The 21,063-nt window shown below is 49.4% G+C and overlaps 1 protein-coding gene across 1 annotated transcript in view; it reads left to right on the forward strand.

The window, feature by feature from the left end:
* Positions 1-5,148: 5,148 nt before the first annotated feature.
* LOC135920575 (membrane metallo-endopeptidase-like 1) overlaps positions 5,149-21,063 on the forward strand; it is a 31,598-nt gene continuing 15,683 nt past the window's right edge. Inside the window, exons 1-2 of the mRNA XM_065454900.2 lie at positions 5,149-6,011; positions 18,160-18,299. Of these exons, the coding sequence (XP_065310972.2) occupies positions 5,406-6,011; positions 18,160-18,299 (746 nt within the window). The 5' untranslated portion in view covers positions 5,149-5,405. The remainder of the gene's footprint in view (positions 6,012-18,159; positions 18,300-21,063) is intronic.

Raw genomic sequence — 21,063 nt, forward strand, 5'->3', positions numbered from 1 at the left:
GAGCTGGGGGGCCGGCCCTCCCAAAACACTTTTTGCTCCGCACTCGGGACCACACACTAACAACACGCAGACAGCGGCCGAAAGGCAACTAAGCGAGGAAAACAAAAGTCTCAAACGCGAACTCGAGCTAAGCCGAGAAGAAACGCGACTACTCAGAAAGAGGATAGACGACCTAATTAAAGAAATGCAAGCGCTCAGACGAGCGGGCTACTCGCCGATCAGAACGCCAACGCCACCACCGCAGGCCGTGGCACCAGTGCAGCAAAACACAGAGGAGAAAAGCTTTAATGATGAAATCAGGAATTTCATGACTAGCGTGCAAAACCTAATGCAACAGATGCAAAATCAGATGCAACAAACGCAACAAAAGATAGCTCTGCAGGGCCAGAGCTTCCGTAACTACGTCAAAAATCAAAACACGCAGAAAACCACTAATGACGCCAGGGATAGGCTATACAATGACAGGCGATTCGGATCAGAAACCCAAGGTACAAGCAACAACAGTAACAACGCAACATGGCAGGACAAAACCAAATAGAAGTATGGCAGTGGAACTGCAGAGGGTACAAGCGCAAGCACGGACTCCTGCAACAGTTCATATCTACGCGAGAAAATCCACCAGATATAATCATGCTACAGGAAACCAATAATACCCCCGCACTCAGGGGCTGCACGTGCCAGGAGAGTGGCCGCACCGCGACCCTCATAAGTAACAAAGTAGTAACCATAGCGCATAAAGAAATCGAGGACACCCAGATAGAACACGTGATCACGGAGGTGATTCCCAAAAAGAAAAGAAAGGCTAGAAGTACGTACATAGTAAACTTGTACAGCCCACCTAAACAGACAAAAGGAAACTTTATTAAACTTTTCGCGGAGGCCAAAAAATTGGCGGGACAAAACACCCTAATCATAGCGGGAGACTTTAACGCTAAAAGCCCGCGCTGGGGCTATAAGTAGGAAGACAAGGGACGAGGCATCTGCACGGCGGCAGAAAACATCGGATGTGAGCTGCTAACCGATGAAAACCCGCCGACTAGACAGGGAAACAGCGTCAGTCCAGACACGTGTCCCGACCTAACCTTTATCAGGGGCGCCAAGCAGGCAGAGTGGGAAAACCTGCTCGAGAACCTTGGCAGCGACCTCCACATAGTAAGAGTCAGCACGGTGGCAGACAATGTCAAGAGGAAAATTGGTACGGCTCGGCTGACGGATTGGGACGCCTTTAGAGCACACTGTCGACAGCTAAAGGGTAACATTACCTCGGTTGAAGGGTGGAGCCAGCAACTCAAGCAAATTCAGGAAATGTACACGCAAGAAGTGCATAGAACGGAACAAACACCGGAGGTAGACAAGCGGCTCCTCGGGCTCTGGGAGGCTAGACGCGGGCTCACCAAGAGATGGAAAAGACAAAAGCTAAATAAGAAGCTAAAGAAGAAGATAGCGGACATCACTAGGCAGACGGAGGAGTACGCGACGCAGCTGGCCAGACAGGGGTGGCAACAGTTTAGCAACTCGCTGAACGGGACCCTAAGTACGGCCAAAACGTGGCGCATCCTCAAGGCCCTAATGGACCCTAGCAAGAACAAGTCCGAAAGCGGCAAATCGATCCAAAGACTGGTCCACCAGTACGAAGGTCCCGAAGAGCAGCTCCTGAAAGAAGTCCGAGAAAAATGCTACGGGAAAGACCAAATCGAAGGTTACAAAGGAGATTATCTCGGTGAGGAAAACCCGAAAATGGACCGACCCATCACAAGAGAGGAGGTCACCGAGGCCGTGAGAGCGGCCACCAAGAATACAGCGGCGGGAGCGGACAAGATTCGAAACTCGCTCATAAGAAACCTAAGCGACGAGGCAGTCGATCAGCTGACGTCGTACCTCAACACGCTCTGGCAAGAGGGGAAAGTACCGGCGGAATGGAAACACGCCATTGTGGTCATGATACCCAAGCCGGGCAAGAAACTACAGATCGAGAATCTCAGGCCGATCTCGCTTACGTCGTGCTTGGGAAAACTGTATGAGAGAATAGTCACCAGAAGGATCCAGCAGCAACTGGAGAACGGGAGGTGGTACCCTGACAGCATGTATGGCTTCAGGGCCAACCTATCGACGCAGGACGTCCTCCTGCAACTCAAAGAGGAGGTACTCGACACAATGCCCAAGGCGGGTGAAAAAGTTGTGATGGCGCTCGACATCAAAGGCGCCTTCGACAACGTCAGCCACGTGGCCATAATGGAGGGCCTCAACAACACCAACTACGGAAGGAAAGTACACGACTACGTCAAGGACTTCCTAACCGACAGAACGGCAACGGTAGGACTCGGGGAGTTGAGGAGCGACACCTTCTCCACACCATGTAAAGGCACACCCCAAGGCTCCGTGATATCGCCCGTGTTATTTAATGTGGCGATGATCGGCCTGGCAAAACGACTTGGCGAGATTAAGGGCATCCAACACGCGATGTACGCGGACGACGTCACGGTTTGGGTCACGCAAGGTTCACTGGGAGAAAAACAAAAGAAGCTACAAGAGGCTGCGCGCTGTGTCGAAAAGTACACCAGAGAGAGGGGACTGGTATGCTCCACAGAAAAATCCGAATTACTGAGAGTAGGTAGACACCCCACCCAAGCAACGCTGGAAGTAACGCTTGATGGTCAAAACATCCCGGAAAAGAATATGATCAAAATCCTGGGCATGTGGCTACAGGGCAGCAGAAAATGCAGCCACACCATCAGCCTGCTGAGCAAAGTGACGGAGCAGGTGGGCCGGATGATCAACAGGGTCTCCCAAAAAAAGATACGGCATGAAAGAGGAAGACACACTCAAACTCGTCGGCAGCCTGGTCGTCAGCCGAGTCATCTACTCGCTACCGTACCACGCGATGACCAAAGGAGAGAGGGAACAGGCGGACACGATAATCAGGAAAGCATACAAGACGGCTCTCCATCTGCCGAAAAACACTTCAAACGAAAAACTGCTCCAACTGGGCATCAGCAACACTTTCAGCGAACTGGCGGAAGCCCTGCTTGAAACGGAAAAAGCCAGACTCAAAAGCACCCTTGCAGGGAGAGCGCTCCTGACTATAGTCGGATACAACTTTAGAAAAAAGGGGGCGTTTACTCCTCCGAGGCGGGTGCACCAATGGGCGCGCATTCTGGACCGACGTCACGCGCCGGACGGCCGGTGACTTCGCCGCTTCGGTCATCTGGGCGGGGCTTCCCCTTTTTTCTAAAGTTGTATCCGACTATAGGCTGGGACGGGACACGAGTGGACACGTAGATAGATACGCAGACGTGCCCGACTGCTTAAGAAAAACAATAAGCGTTAGGCCAATACCTAAGAACATGGACCCCAACCTCCACGAGAGCAGAAGGCAGGCGCGAGCCGAATACGTGGAAAAGACACTAGCGCTACTAGAGAACACGGTGTACACGGATGCTGCCACGTACCCGCGAGAAGGGAAGCGCATGGCCACGGCGGTGGTGGTGGACGGCGACGGGAATCTGATCACATGTGCGACGGCAAAGGCAGCCGACACAATGGAGGCCGAAGAAATTGCTGTGGCGCTGGCGGCAGTAGAAGGATATAGGACAGGCAGGCCTCTAAACATCCTAACAGACTCGAAGGAAGCGTGCAGAAATTACACGCGGGGCAGGACTAGCAAAGCCGCCCTCAGAATTCTTGGCGGAGCCAACTTCGCCGAGAGGAACCTTACGCACAAGTTAATTTGGATTCCGGCCCACGCAGGCATAGAGGGTAACGAAAGGGCAGACAGCCTAGCTCGAGAGACCACGTTCCGAGCAGAGCAGTCGCGCGCCCCGGAGTATCACCCACACGCTTGTGAGGGAGGATACACAGAAATCTTAAACTTATACAGAGGGACGAGAGCCAAATATCCCCCACCGCACAAAGCTCTAACGCAGGAGGAAGCAACGAGTTGGCGCAGATTGCAGACAAACTCCTTCCCAAATTTATACATCCTAAACAAAATGTACCCAACACAATATAGAGACACCTGCCCATGGTGCGGGGCCACACCCACACTATACCATGTCACATGGGAATGTAAACACAATAAATCATTCCACCAACACAATAACCCGAGTGCGGAGCAATGGGAGAGTCGGCTTACCAGCTGCGAGCTCACGGCCCAAAGGGCCTTAGTGCAGCACGCTAGTGAGGTAGCTAGGCTCAGTGGAGCCCTGGAATAGGGGCCCACCCTTGCTGGAAGAGGCTCCAAGTCGCCGGCGCCCAAGACGACCGAGACCTCGAGACGCTAAATCCTTGAAGGAACCAAAATAAAGTTTCTCTCGCTCTCTCTCTCTCTCGTGATATGACCATATATATATATATATATATATATATATATATATATATCAGCAGCCTGGGTACGCCAACTGCAGGGCAAAGGCCTCTCCCATACTTGTCCAACTAACCCGGACATGTACCAATTGTGGCCGAGTTGTCCCTGCAAGCTTCCTAATCTCATCCGCCCACCTAACTTTCTGCCGCCCCCTGCTACGCTTCTCTTCCCTTGGAATCCAGGCCGTCACTCTCAATGACCATCGGTTGTCTTCTTTCCTCATTGCCTCCTCATATATATATATATATATATATATATATATATATATATATATATATATATATATATATATATATATTAGGATGTTGACAACGAGGTTTTTGTACTTTTGTAAAAGCACTGCATCACGTGACCATTTCCTTTACATCTTGACTGCCCTGTTCCCTAATATTTCACTGCAATTTTTCTTCAGGTTCGTTATTAATGGGGTCATTATTTTCCCCTTCGTTATTGCTTCGTTCGCACATTTGTTTTGTTAGTTTTTCTACTCAAGTTACGTGGTCTTGTTCTTCCGTTCGTTCCTTTTTCTTCTCTAAGAATACGATTTTTTCAAGTTGCTCATTGGTGCCCGATTCTTGGCTTACCCCCTTTATTTGGTGCGCGCCATTAATCCAGGTAACCATAATAATAATCATCATGATGTCTACTGGCAACACTGACTTCTTAGCCAATCTCCTATTCACGACCAGTAGGCCGTGCTCCCATTATTGGTTTGCGCCAGTGTCTGGTCTCACGATCATCAACATCATCCTACGGAAGATGAAGAAGAAGACTTTTCACCCACGGAGTCCGTCGTTCTGCGCCCTTCCGCTCAGTCTTCGCCTTTTCCACGAGTCTATAGTGCACCGGGGCAATTAGTTTGCAGGTGTGATTCCCGGCGGCGAGCCGTCATTGGTAACATCGCTGCAGTGCAAGCGATCAACCGTGTGCGTAGCGCCGGTTCTTGCTGCCAGCGCACTGTCGCGAGCCATTCCTTGCCGTGTCGAAGCTGTACGCGGCTTGCGCACTGGGCATAGACAAGGAGCGTCGTCGACCTGCCACCATGCGCGAAGGGAAACCAGAGAAAGACAGCTTCGCCCGCAACGTCCACCAACCTTCCTGCAGTGCTTCGGCCTCGACCAGCGCTGTTAGTCGCCAAGCACCTTTCAGCAACTCGAAAGGCGCAGCACCGCCAAGCCATCCGCTCACTGGGGTCTCGCTGGGCACGAGCGCTCCGACAAACGGCACAGCTCCAGCCACTGACCTGGTCAGCGCTCCACCGAATCGTCCAGAAGGCTTGCTTCCTGCATTGCCGAGCGCGAAGTCCTCCATGGGCACGGACCAGGCAGCCGCGCCCCCCAAGGCTGCGAGCCTGAGCCGGCGACGTCACGGTGGCCGCAAGGTGCGACAGAGTGGCAGGATTGAACGCTCCGCTGCCATTCCCTCATCGTTGGTGGATACTTCGGGTAAGGCCATGGACCACGGGCTCGGAGGTACCGGTACCGTCTCGCCGTCGCCGCGTCCCTCTGAGACCGCGGAGAACTTGCCGCACCACGGTAAACAGGACGCCCCTGAACCAAACACTCCAGGAGCTACTGGAGCGCGGGTGGAAGGAGGTCCCCACTCCTCGCATTCGCCGGCGAGACTGAGTGATACCAAAGGCAGGAACGTAAGTGCACTAAAGCTGTAGTGACACGCTGCGACCCTAGTGTTGCAGCCTGCGTGCATATTGTGATGTATCCTGACAAAAATATATATATATATTGCGTGTGCCGCATAGCTCTATCCTACAGCTTCTGGTAGCCGACGGCAAGAGAGGGACAATATTTGCTTACATCTACGATCCAAACTTATTATTGAAAGTTGGCTGAAAAAAATAAGGAAGCGCCATCGCTAACCTTCCTTTCTTTAAAATACAAACGTTTATTTTAAAAAAAAGTTGCAGTACCTGCCTTTCTTGTTTCCTTTTTTCAAGGTGCGTTCTCATTTAAGCAAACAAATAGCTAACGCGATCTCAAATCCGACAGATACGTTGTTCAAATTGAGTATGATCATATTGAGGTTATCCATAGTAATCTCCCGCAACATAATCTTTCTGTTTTCTTTTTCTCTCGTTTCTCGCTTTTTCTTCTTTTTCTTTCGTTTTGTATGGTACATTCAGGTTTCGACGACATTATCATTTCTACATACTCCGACGATGCTATGGCGCACTCGGAAGCGGATTTGTAAGGAAAAGCAACCATAAAAGTAACAATAGTGTATAAAAGCGCTGCAATGAACAAGCAAAAAGAAGAAAATTTTCTGGGAAAACAAATCCCACCGAACCGGCAATGCCTTTTTTTCCGCGTAAAGGTTCTTTAACTGGTTGCGTGCAAGGCTAGGCAGTTCTTGGTCGTGTATGCGAAGTAGCGCAGCATACTTCTTAAAAGACGCAGGCAAAGAAAGGACGATCGCAAACACGCATCATCTGGTAAGCGGCGTCATGCTTTAATTGCTCGCGTGTGTCTTAATTATTGGAACTATGCAGCGCAACTTAGCATGCATGAAGTTTCTTTGCAGATTTTGTCAAATATACTTACGCTTACGTGAAGCAATAAAACGACAGACAACGACCAATAGAAATGCTAAAAATGAATAATTCCTTAAGAGGTTTCGGCTTCGCTACGGAAGCCTTGTTCACAATGGGATGAAAGTAGGTTCATGGAAGCCTGTTTATTCTTCAGCACGTGATCTAAGCAGCGCGTGTACGACGGGGGGAGGGTTTCCTGGCTCCGATTGAGCGCGTGACATGTTCTATGTATGTTCAACGACTCAAGATACAGCCGCGATTTCGAGTTTTTTCCTTGGCCGATAATTTTTTACTTTTTCCAGTCAATCATTTGAAACTGTTCGTTTCTATTCTACATCGTTCTGATACTGCCTGAGTCTCTGTTTGAAGTTGCCCGATTCACCCATGTATGCGTAGTCGCAATCAGCGCAGGGTACCCTGTAGACTACGCCAGGAAACGACTCTTTCGGGAGCATGTCCTTAGCGCTCACGAGTGCGTGCCTCAGCTTACACACAGGCGCGTTTGCCGCCTCAACTTCATAAGTGCGCAGAACGTGAGACAAGGTTTCGCTTATCCCGGAAACGTAGGGTGTGGCAGCTCGCGTTTTTTGTCGGGGGTCAGTCGGCGGGACGAAATTGGACACGCGACTTTCCGCAGCACTCAAAACGACGTGGCATAACCGCTTGCCGATAGATCGCCTCGCTCGCGGTCCAAGTCGGTGGACCGACCTTCTGCTTTGGTACGAATGCAGTTCGCACGATTGAACAAGGAGGCAGCAACCAGCCTTTTGTGAGCGTCAGAATGAACGAACTGAAAGTATAGGTAGCGGCAGAGTGAGCGTCCTTTCGGTCGTTGTTCAGAGTCACGTGGCTAGCATTTTCAGTAAAGTCATAGGAGTTGCTCACATGTGTGGAGCCCTTCCCAATGAGTGGAGACAAAATCTCAGACAGAAAAATTGTACGGATACCTGCACCAGGTTCTGTGTCCACCCGTCGGGAAAAGCTCCACGCATGTCAGCAACTCCGACTACTTTATTGAAAAGGTTCGTGACGACGACGAGGTGATGGTTTGTTTCGACCTGGTGTCGCTGTTTACCTCAATTCTGACTGACATGGCCATGGAAGCATGCATTCCTGCTCTAGAATACGGCAGGACGTTGGCAGACAGGTCACCCATTGATGTTCTCGGCCTCATGAGGTTGCTATGCTTTTGCCTTGGAAACACGTACTTCTGCTTCGACATGGTCTTCTGCAGGCAAGTGTGCGGTAAGGCAATGGGTGCTTCCGGCTGTGTTACTGCTGCCAAGCTTACCATGCAATGGCTGAAAAGTCGTGCTTTCGCGTCCTTCTGTTCTAGGCCAAGAGCTTTTCTGCGCTATATGTACGACTGCTATTGCGTGATTCAGCGCAGCGTTTTGGCTTCGTTCACTGTGCACCTCAACAGTCCGGAAATGGCCATCCAATTCACAGTTGCGACGGAGGTCTACAGCACGCTCCGATATTTGGACGTGCTTGTCAACAGATGCGGTAGATGGCTTTCTTTTAGCGTATACTGAAAGGACATTCACACTGGCCGCTACCTAAACTTTCAGTCTGTTCATCCTGACGCTCACAAAAGGTTGGTTGCTACCTCCCTTCTCAACTGTGCGATGTAAATTTGCAACAATGCGTAAGGTTGTTTCACCGACTTCGACCGCGTGCGAGGCGATCTCTCGGCGAACGGCTGTCCCACGTCGTTCTAACATGATAGCGTTAAGAGGATGCTTTAGCTCGGGCCCAACTCCGACGCGGCCTATTCAATTACATGTAAAACGCAACAACGTTTTTCTGAGATAACCCCTGAACCTACTTTAATGAAATTTGTTGCATTTGAGAGATAAAGTTAAGCTCTAGTGACTGTTGGAAGCGTAATTTCTATTTAGGGCTTGAATTTTCTTAAAAAGATTTTCAAATATTTCACCGTTAGAAAAAAATAGAAGCATGAAGTTTACAAGTTTATAGCTCTGCATCAATAATAGATATCGCGGTTCTGAAAACGGCATCTATTAGACCATTCAAAGCGCGAAAATTCGATTTGTCATTTTACATTTTACGTGAATTTGTTAAGTTGGTTAGAAGGGTTCTGCAAAAGCTGTATTTCCATATTACTAAATATTTTGATATTAATGTGTAACATATCAATTTTGTTCACTTCAGAATTACTATAAGATGCAATTCACCGAATTGCGATATCTTTTGTGATATATATATATATATATATTGTTACCCACGAGGTGTTTTAATGCAGAACCAGATGAATCTGGTTGATAGGCGCGGTTGTTGAAGAGCGGTCTCGCGGCAGCCTGGCTCACGTCGTTCTCTTCTTTCTTTCATCTGGTTGTTTGCGCGGCAGGCGTGGTTCATGACAGCTTGTGACATTTCCCCGCTGGCAGACGAAGCCCGCCGGGCGAGTCAGTCATCTCGCGGATTGTAACGCCTCAGACGCGCGACGTGTGTCACTTCAGCCTTGGCCGAGCGTCGTCCACTGCTCGTGAGACGCGCAATGCGGTAGTTTACATCGCTGAGGCGCTCCAGAATAACGTAAGGGCCGACGTAGTGGGCGAGAAACTTCTGGCACAAGCCACGCTTCCGCAACGGCGTCCAGAGCCACACAAGGTCACCAGGATCGAAGTAAACGTGGCGGTGACGCCCGTCATAGCGTATCTTGGACCGGTCCTGCGATGCTATGGTGCGTAGCCTAGCGAGGCGTCGCGCTTCTTCTGCTCGACATAGGAGCTCATCAATTGATTCGTTGTCATGAGCGAAGTAAGGAAATATTGTGTCGAGGGTGTAGCGCGGCGGACGAGCATACAGAAGGAAAAATGGTGAGTAACCAGTGGTCTCGTGTCTCGCGGTATTGAAGGCATAGGTAATGAAAGGCAAGATACTGTCCCAATTCTTGTGTGCTGAATCGACGTACATGGACAGCATGTTGGCAAGCGTTCTGTTTTTGCGCTCGACCAGACCATTAGTTTGTGGATGGTAGGGCGTAGAATGGCGGAAGCTACATGAACACAGACGAAGGGTTTCTTCAACCACGTCCGCGGTAAACTGTCGCCCACGATCGCTGATTACTATGCGAGGAGGTCCATGTCGGAGTATAATGTTAGCCAGCAAGAAGATAGAAACTTCTGTAGCTGTGGCCGATGGCAATGCGGCGGTCTCACAATAGCGGGTAAGGTGATCTACGCAAACGATAACCCAACGATTACCCTTGGAGGATCGCGGGAAAGGGCCCAGAAGATCTATACCAACTTGCTCAAAGGGGACGCTAGAAGGGGGAACTGGTTGAAGCAGGCCATGTGGCGCTTGTGGCGGACGCTTGTAGCGCTGGCATTTAGAGCAGCTGGCGACGTACCGTTCGATATCTTTCCGCATCTTAGGCCAGTAAAAACGTTCTTGAGCCCGGTAGAGTGTCCGTGTGGAACCAAGATGACCGGAAGTTGGGTCATCGTGCATGGCGTGTAATACCTGGTGGCGAAGGTTCGTGGGGACAACTAAAAGGTAGCGTGCACCGGTGGTCGAGTAGCTCTTCTTATACAGCGCGCCACCATCCCGTAGGCGAAAGCGACTGCCCGCGGGTGACTCCTGTGCTGCCGCGAAGAGCGGTTGTAAGCTCTCGTCCTTGTGCTGCTCGGATATGACGGTACCCATATCCGGAAATTCCGGGGACACAAAAGCGATGTACTCATCAAAATTGTCCGCATCACATTCACTTGTTTCAAGTGGCATCCGAGAGAGACAATCAGCGTCAGCATGCCGCCGACCACTTTTGTAGCATATAACGAAATCGTATTCCTGTAGACGGAGGGCCCAGCGCGCTAGTCGTCCTGAGGGATCCCGCCGATTCACAAGCCAGCATAGCGAATGATGATCTGTTACGACAGTGAAGGGGTGCCCATAGAGATACGAACGAAACCGTTGCACGGCGAAGATGACCGCCAGACACTCTTGTTCGGTGACTGTGTAGTTGCGCTCGGAGTGGCTCAAGGACCGGCTAGCGTAAGAGATCACGTGCTCTCGGTCGCCAACACGCTGAACTAGCACAGCACCGATGCCTACGCCACTGGCATCGGTGTGAATCTCAGTTGGTGATGAAGGATCAAAGTGGCGAAGAATTGGTTGGGATGTCAACAGGAACTTGAGTTGGCGAAATGATGAGTCGCAATCTGCAGTCCATTCAAAGGGAACGCCTTTTTGGAGAAGGCGTGTAAGGGGATGAGCCATGTCAGCAAACCGGGGAATGAAGCGGCGAAAATAGGAGCACAAGCCCAAGAAACTTCTTAACTGCTTGACAGAGTTGGGTACTCTAAATGCTTCTACGGCCGCAGTCTTTTGCGGATCTGGTCGGATGCCTTCTTTAGCGACCAGATGGCCTAGCACAAGAGTTTGCCGTTCCCCAAAACGGCATTTTTTTTTAATTGAGCACAAGACCCGCTTTCTCCAAGCAGTTCAAGACCAAATCCAAACGTTTGTTGTGCTCACTAAACGTTCGCCCAAAGATCACAACATCGTCTAAGTAGCACATGCAAACTTCCCATTTTAAGCCGCGTAATATCGTGTCCATGAACCTTTCGAACGTTGCGGGCGCGTTACACAACCCGAAAGGCATCACGTTAAACTCGAATAGTCCGTCGGGTGTTACAAATGCTGTCTTTTCTCTGTCGTCCTTGTGTATAGGAATTTGCCAGTAACCTGACCGTAAATCGATTCAGGAAAAGTAAGATGCCGCAAAGAGACAGTCGATGGCGTCGTCAATTCGGGGGAGCGGATATACATCTTTCTTAGTAACGGCGTTTAGGCGACGGTAATCAACGCAGAACCGCCACGTACCGTCTTTCTTCTTCACCAATATTACGGGGGCTGCCCAAGGACTAGATGATTCTCGAATGACGCCTTTGCATAGCATTTCTTGGACCTGATCACTGATTATCTTGCGTTCTGATGGGGATACACGATAGGGTTTTTGTCGGATTGGCTGGGCGGCTCCTGTGTTGATGCGGTGACGAGTTCTGGACGCAGGAATTGATGGCGGTCCATTGTGCTGCGCAAAGTCGAATACCGAGGTATGTTTCGTAAGCAGGGCCATCAAAACTTGACGCTCATTATCGCTGAGTGACTTATCAATCATGGAAAGTATCTTCGAGCTCCCGGAGCTCGAGACACTGGTTGCTCCTTCATCGGGGAGTTCCGCAAGTACTGCCACCGATACGGGAGAGTCTGTCGGAAACGTGGCAATCTTTAGGCCTTGAGGTAGCACTGCCGCTTCAGTGGAACAGTTTAGCGCCCACAGCCCCGCGCATCCATTGGTCACTGAGACCACGCAGTGCGGAACTAATACCTTTTTCTTGAGGCAGTTCCGATGTACAGGTTCCACTGCAGCATCGAACGAGATAGGAGTCGGAGATGAACAGGCGACGGCAACACGCATCGCGGATAAGGCGGGCACAACTGTATCCTCAGACACGCACAGCACACTCTCCGGGCAAGCTTCACCTTCTAAGAGCACAGGTGAAACACTGGTGTCGACACTGAGTTCTCCCGTCCGGCAATCAACATTCGCACGACACAACTGCAAAAAGTCAATCCCCAGAATCACGTCATGCGAGGAGCGAGGAAGAACAGTAAACTCTGCATTAAAAACTTTCCCACCCAAAGACACATCCACGGTACACACACCAACCGGGTATAATGCTTCACCACTGACTCCACGGAAACATGTGCACTGGTCCCAACGAAACATAACCTTGCGTCCCAGAAGGCCTTTAAACCCCACACTCATGACCGAGACAGTTGCTCCCGTGTCGACTAAAGCCATTGTGGAGACCCCATCAATCAGTACATGAACCTTATTCTTTAACATGAAAATAGTTGGAGGCAGTTGAGTCGGCAGCACACATTTTCCAGCGACCTCAGCTCCATCGGCCGCGCTGGCTAGTTTCCCGGCGGGGGCGACACGAAACGGCGCCGAGGCGATGGTGACGTGAATCGCGGCCGAGGGGATGGTGATCGGGAGGCTCGGAAGGCTGGTGGTGGCGTCAGAGTACGGTCGGAGGCAGGGGAGCGGTAGCGGTTCCGGGTTATTTCTGCTCCAAAGTAGGTCTCCTGGGCGGTGCATCGGTCCTCTCGAAAGTGGCTTCCTGAAGAGGAGTCTCCTGGCCACTGAGTGCGCAGTGTACGACCGCTAGACCGCGTAGTCGGCGCTGACGATCCGTAGTTTGATGCTCGGCGTCGGCTACAGTACCTAGCTATATGGCCAGGCATGCCGCAGCAGTAACACACTGGCGAAGGGCGAGCTTCAGAATGCGGATTGAAGTAATCTGCCGAAGACATCGGTTGAGGGTAACGAGGCTCTTCCCCTTGAAAGTCGTAGGTAGCGGCGAGTCTTCGTGGACGAACGTTGCGTGGGCGTGAATCAAAACGTTGAGGGGGCGAATCATTGCGTGGTGGTTCGGTCGTAATGTAATGCGGTTCGTCTCTGGAGCCGATAAGATCCGCGACGTTCACCGAGTGGTTCCAAGTAGCCGAAGGGGGTTCCCGAAAAGTGTCTCGGAAAACGGAGGAGCTGCAACGAGGCGCCGCATAACGTGCCTGTTCGTCATGTCGCTGGAGCTCCTCGCGGACTATCTGGCGGATGGCGGACGAAAGGTCTGGGAGCAGAGGACTCGTGTCAACACTTGCTACAGTCGTTACATTGGCCAGCCGTCCAAACTTTGGTGTAATTCGGCGAGGCTTCAGCGCCTCGAACGTACGGCAGTGCCGTATCAGTTCTGATACAGTGTGCAAGTTCTCTTTACCAATGAGGAAGTTGTACACGTCTTCCGCTATTCCTTTTACCACGTGCCCCACTTTATCTTCCTCTGTCATTTGAGGGTTGACGGTGCGGCACAGCTTCAAAATTTCTTCGATGTAGGTGGTGCAAGTCTCGCCGGGTACCTGAGCTCTCTGGGCTAATGTGAGTTCCGCACGTTTCCTCTTTGCGTCCGAGTCACCGAAACACTTTTTGATTTCCTCAACGAAGCGTGTCCAAGTAGTTAGCATGTCCGCGTGGTTGTCGTACCATACCAACGCCGTGCCGGCCAAGAAGAAAACAACGTTCCTAAGCTGACTGGCAGCGTTCCAGTTATTGTATTGGCTTACCCTTTCGTAATGGGTTAGCCACTCATCCACATCTTCCTCTGCCTTCGCCGAGAATGTGCGTGGCTCTCGGTAGTGCTGGATAGGGACTGGGCTCGCCGAGGCACTGCTGGTGAGGGTATTTTGCTCTGTGGCCATGACTGAGCGCGACGGCGAAAGTCCGGCGAGGCGACGGCTTCGGCGTAGCTCTGGTGCTGGTGGCTCCGTTGTAGGTCGTGGGAGTTACCCCGCACAGCTCCACCAAATGTTACACACGAGGTGTTTTAATGCAGAACCATATGAATCTGGTTGATAGGCGCGGTTGTTGAAGAGCGGTCTCGCGGCAGCCTGGCTCACGTCGTTCTCTTCTTTCTTTCATCTGGTTGTTTGCGCGGCAGGCGTGGTTCATGACAGCTTGTGACAATATAAATATATATATATATATATATATATATATATATATATATATATATATATATATATATATATATATATATAACGGCTCATCTCGACGAATCCAGAAACTTTGATGACGCCGCGGGGTTCACGAATGCTGGAAATTGTTCTGCCTGCGCGAGCTCAATATAAACCACTTAATAACGGAGCTAAACAGGAACCTATGCAAGTGCCGCTCCTGGACACGAACAGACGGCTGTCCCATTCAACATAGGCGTAAACCAGGCAAAGTTTGCGCATTGCCATGAATTTGTATCTCGGTATACCCAAGTCATTCTGAAATGACGGGTAGCCGTAGCTGTCAATTCCTTCCTAGACATCGATCTGAAGATTCTGTATTATAGCGGGCCTAAAGCAGAGTTGTTTTAGCAGCAACAGCAGCAGCAGCAGCGCCCAGAAAATCGGGAGAAGAGCAAAGAAACCTTCGCTTTAAAAAACACGGCCCGCTCCATCAACAGATTCATCAGCACTGCCGGGATTCAAGACGACCATCCAGTCCCCCTTCACGTTCTTTTCTCCCAGCCGAAAGAGCTTGGCGAAACGAGTCTCACCTTAATGTCATTGCAGTGTCCGTCCACACGTTCTTCTCGTGGCCGGTGTTCCCCAATGTTTCATCGAAATAATATGTTGTCCTAAGAAGAAATGTTTTCCACGATGTACCTTTCATTTGTCGCAGAGGAATATTAGTTCCCGGTTTCCAAGGCACACTTACATTGAACAACTTGCTCCACCACCAATACATGCCTTGTAAATTTACATTTACATGCCTTTGTAAATCACAGCTACACGAGGCGGCTTTGGTATTTGCTTTTCTTCCTTAAAAGAAGGATGAGTGTAATCACCCTCCCTCCTTGAAACGCTCTATCACATAACCCACAACCGAGTATATATATATATATATATATACATATCTATATATATATATATATATATATATATATATATATATATATATATAAAAGAAGGTTTTGCTTATTCCAGGAATGTAGGGTATGGCAGCCCGCTTTCTTGGTCGGGGATTAACTGGTTGGACGGAAGTGGACAGGCGGTGTTCCACAGCAATGAAGAAATTTGGAGGACGCTTAATTTTCGCCTTTAAGAGTGGAACGCGATAGCACTCAAAAATCCTTGACTGCTTCTCACGCTTCGCGGCAACTGCAACGTATGTAACCGCAATGTTTACCGGCAAACGCTCGCGGCGAGCGCTATGCACGAAGGCGGGCTTTCTGGTCGAAACGTGGCCTCTTGCATAGGCGGCGGAGGCGAGTGCCATCTTGGTCTTTCAAGGAAGCGGGCGCACCGCTCCGTGGACTCTGAGATGTTTACATGCCGTCGTGTGCAAATGGCGGACTCCGTCTCCGGTCTGTGCATTGTAGAAACGCTGGAAAAGGCGCCTGTTTAAGTTTTAGCGTAGAAGAATTAAGTTTTCTTGTATAATCAAATTACAATCCCAGAGCTGTCATGCCTGTAGGTTGTCGGTAAGTCGTAGTTTACGATTTTTACTCGTATTTTAGCTTGTGAAAATCAATTAGTTATTTCCTTGCGTCACATGAACGGCCTAGGTATCTGCGGTTCAAAAAAATGGCTGTGGCTTAGCTAAGGTTAAGCCCAGGATGCGAAGCATACTAGCCTTTATTTTAGTTGTTGAACCACTGTTTAGCCTGGTCAACTGCTGTTGCTTGGCTATATTTGGTTCGGCTAGACGAAGAAACAACTCATGCAGGCGAGCGCACGAGCTGAGACCCGGCTATGTAGCTACGCGGCCGCAAGCGAGCGCACGAGTTGAGCCTCCGCTTTTGCAGCTGTTATGACGTCATATGGTAGCTACGCGGCCGCGCGCGGCGCAGCAAGGAAGAGCGTGGTTGTGCGGCTAGTATGCTTCGCATAAAATCTCTTTGCTGACGGAACGTCAAACGCTGGACGCCGATGCGGGACGCTGACGCCGGATTTTCTGCGACGCGGAATCCTTAAGAGGAAGCTTTAGCTCGGGTGCTCCTTTCTAATACATTTCAAAGGAGAATTCGTTTTTCTCAGCAACCACTGCACCAAATTCGGCGTGGTCTGTTGTAGTTCAAAGAACAACTTAAAATCTAGTGACTGTTGGTTTCGTATTTTCGAGTTAGGTCGTCAACATTGTATTAAAAATTGGCAAAAATCGAAAATTTTCAAAGTACGACACCATCAAGTTTACAACTCTGTAACTCAACAACGAAAGACGAAATCACAATTCATGAATTGCATCTTATAGTAATTCTAAAGCGAACAAAATTGATGTGTTATACATGAATATCAAAAAATTTAGTAATATGGAAATACAGCTTTTGCAGAACCCTTCTAGCCAACCTAACAAATTGACGTAAAATGTAAAATGACAGATCGAATTTGTGCGCTTTGAATGGTCTAATAGATGCCGTTTACAGAACCGCGATATCTATTATTGATGCAGAGCTATAAACTTGTAAACTTCATGCTTCTATTTTTTTCTAACGGTCGAATATTTGAAAATCTTTTTACCAATATTCAAGCCCTAAATAGAAATTCCGCTCCCAACAGTCACTAGAATTTAACTTTATCTCTCGAATGCAACAAATTTCATTAATGTAGGTTCAGGGGTTATCTCATAAAAACGTTGTTGCGTTTTACATGTATTTGAATAGGCCGCGTCGGAGTTGGGCCCGAGCTAACGCTTCCTCTTAACGCTATCGCGTTAGAACGACGTGGGATGGCCGCTCGCCGAGGGATCGCATATATATATATATATATATATATATATAACATAGTGTAGCCTTGCACCTAACACGTTAAGGTTAGGTGAAGGAATGCGAATATTAAAAAGCTTTTTTTCGGGTTACCTAGCCTATACCCGCAACCTCTGGCTGGCATTACACAAACTCGTACAGTAGTATACATTAGAGTACTATACAGACACCATTCTACCGTTTTCTTTTTGTAAATCCATACGTCAAAGGCAATGGTTTCGAAGGTCTCGAAGAAACACTCAGCTTACAATATGCAATATCGAGGTCTGGCAAAAAGCAGTGCTACTTGTTGATTTCATACCTCTTGGTGAGCCTGTAAGTACGCTCAATTTAAGGTCTTCCTATCTTTGCAAATGTACCCTTTATGGCCCGTTATTAGAGTCGTATTTGCATGGCATTTCGCACTATATCTTCGGTTTAAGATGCTGCTCATGCCTTTACTGTGTGAATATAAACGCTTATACTAGAAGCAGGTGTTTAGCAAGTGTTCTATTCCTCTATCTGCCTCTCTCTGCACTCACGTTTAGTAGGGGCAGTTTCTGACAAAGGTATATTCAAACATAATGTAATGACGTGGTTAATACCGAAACTACACTATGCTCCTTCGTAGTTTTGAAAGCTGCCTTTGACTAACATCGAGGTGGACTCTAGTGAATACGGCATCATGCACTATACGTCACTGCAATTTATGCCATCTAGGACTTCTCAACAAATATCTCAATTTCAGCTGATGCCGTTTTCACGTTCCTTCCGCACTCAGGGCAATGCTATTTCAATGGCCTATGATCGACCCCAAAATGCTTGCCTGCATTCTAAATAAGTTGCGTTTTTTTTTTCGCTCCGTAGTATAACATTTTATATAGTGTTCTGAACGTGCCGGTCAAACTATTATTTCCCAGCGCAAGCGATCATCACCAGAAGCGGGTGCCGAAAAGTTCGGGGCCAGCCGTAAGAAACGTGGAACCACGAATCCACAGGAACGAACGGATGCAGATAGTGCCGCCAAGCAGGCGCACTCATTGGCTGAGCCGAGCAACAGGTAAGCATACAGCGCTGATATTTGTTATAGAAGTGAATGCTTCCAGAACATTACATCGAAGCGGCGAATATGCAGAAATACAACCATATCGTTTCATTCAATATGTGTACACAAGTTGATGTCGCGGATAGTGCGAAATCTTCTTCTCGAATTAGGCGTAGGTGCCAAAAGAAGTCGCATCTGCTAACTGAAGCGACGAAATATAACTGCCGTATACAATTTCATTTCATTTCATTTTATTTGTGCCCATTTACAAGCAAATGGAGGGGGCCAAGGTAAAGTTGCTTATTGGCAGCTTGAGTGGTCCCTGGCCCCCTTTACATATTGGCAGAACGGTGGCAAAGAACACTTTCAGAAATGAAAAAAAAAATAAAGAACAGTGGGTTACATCAAAATAAATTACATTTCTTTCATTGAATGCATATGGTTTTACGGAATCATGGCGATTTAAATGGTAGTTTTCACCAGACAGATGAGCTCCGATGGTGTCAAGGCATGGATGTCAATGCCGGCTTCTAGGTAAGAATTTATAACGTGGCAATGATTGGCCTGGCAAGAAAACTTAAGGAGATCCGAGGCATCCAGCACGCGATATACGCCGACGACGTCACAATCTGGGTCACCCAAGGATCCCTCGGAGAGAAGCAAGAAAAACTGCAGGAAGCGGCGACCTGCGTGGAAAACTACACCAGAGAAAGGGGACTGCGATGCTCCACTGAGAAGTCGGAGCTCCTCAGGGTCGGCAAGCACCCAACGCAAGCGACACTGGACGTGACCCTCGAGGGACACAACATCCCGGAGAAGAACATGATTAGGATCCTGGGCATGTGGCTACAAGGCAGCCGGAAGTGCAGCCACACCATTAGCCTGCTGACCAAGGTGGCGGAACAGGTGGGCCGCATGATCAATAGGGTGTCCCAAAAGAGATACGGAATGAAAGAAGAAGACACTCTGAAGCTAGTCAACAGCCTAATTGTCAGCCGAGTCACGTACTCCCTGCCGTACCACGTGACGACCAAGGCAGAAAGAGAGCAAGCAGACACCATCCTCAGGAAGGCGTACAAGACGGCTCTGTGTCTACCGAGAAACACGTCGAACGAGAAGTTGCTCCAGCTGGGCATCAGCAACACCTTCAGCGAGCTCGCCGAGGCTCTGCTGGGTACGCAAACCGCGAGACTCAGAGGCAACCCTACGGGACGAGCGCTCCTGAGGAGGTTGGGTCGGGATACGAGCGGACTGGCAGACAGATACGCGGACGTACCGGACCACCTCAGAAAAACCATTAATGTGGGACCACTGCCAAAAAATATGGATCCCAACTTACACGAAAACAGGCGAAAAGCTAGGGCCGAATATGTTGAGAGAACGCTAGCCCAGCTAGACAATACAGTATACACGGACGCCGCCGTATATCCACACGGAAGAGAACGCGTAGCCGCGACGGTAGTGGTTAATTGGGAAGGAAACCCGATCACGTATGCCACAGCAAAGGTCGCTGGCACAGCGGAGGCCGAGGAGATTGCCGTAGCGCTGGCGGCAGCGGAAGGTTATAGAACAGGCCGATCTCTCAACATACTGACGGACTCAAAAGAGGTATGCAGAAACTACACGAGAGGCAGAATCAGCAAAACTGCCCTCAGAATACTCAGCGGAGCCACCTCCGCCGAGAAGGAAAAGCCCCGACACAAACTAATCTGGATCCCGGGTCACGTAGGCATAGTGGGGAACGAAAGGGCAGACAGCCTAGCTCGAGGTGAAGCGTTCCGAGCTGGGTGGTCGAATGCCCCGGAGACCCACCTACAGGCTTGCGAGGGGGGATACGCAGAGACCCTAAACTTACATAGAGGAACTAGAATTAGATATCCGCCACCACACAAAGACCTCTCAAAGGAGGAAGCGACCAGCTGGCGCAGACTACAGACAAACTCCTTCCCCAACTTACACGTGCTTAATAAGATGTTTCCGACGCAATACAGGGCCACCTGTATTGCGTCGCCAAACCTGTATTGCGGTGCCAAACCTACACTTTACCACATCACCTGGGAGTGCGAACGCAACAAAGCATTCCACAAACACGAACACCCGAGTGCGGAGCAATGGGAGAGTCGGCTCACCAGCAGCGAGCTCACGGCCCAAAGGGCCCTAGTGCAGCACGCGAGCGATGCAGCGCGACTCAGTGGAGCCCTGGAATAGGGGCCCACCCTTGCTGAAGAGAAGTCTCCAGTCGCCAGCGCCAAGAAGATGAAGACGACGGAGACCTCATAACCGCGAAACTCTCGAAAGACTCAAAAGTTTTCCCTCCCTCCCTCCTAGCCGTGGCAAGGAATTTGCGACCATTTCATGGCCGTAATTTGTCCTCGAGAAGGGTATGAGCCATTTTTCATGGCTGCGCGTCTCATATGTTGGTGTATTCTCTTTTAAGTTTGCTATATTTGTAATTAAGTTGCTTCTATTTTTTACCTGAAAGTAATAGGTGCGTAGGAGGGTTTGTTTGTAGAAATGATGACTTTTTGTTATGTTGTACTTGGTAAAAAGATTCTCAGTGTGTGAGTTGTATGGCACGTTTGCGATAGCGCGTACTATCTTTTTTTGCATCACTGGTACTTTAGAGTGATTGGAAGCTGATGTCGTGCCCCATACAAGATGGCAATAATTTACATGCGAGGCAAATAGTGCATTATAAATGATCAATTTAACTGACATTGGTAAAAGGTAGCGATTTCGATGTAGTAAACCTGTTACGCGGCTGTTACAAAATCCACGT

The sequence above is a fragment of the Dermacentor albipictus genome, chromosome 3 (genome assembly GCF_038994185.2).
Source record: "Dermacentor albipictus isolate Rhodes 1998 colony chromosome 3, USDA_Dalb.pri_finalv2, whole genome shotgun sequence".
Lineage (NCBI taxonomy): Eukaryota > Metazoa > Arthropoda > Arachnida > Ixodida > Ixodidae > Dermacentor > Dermacentor albipictus.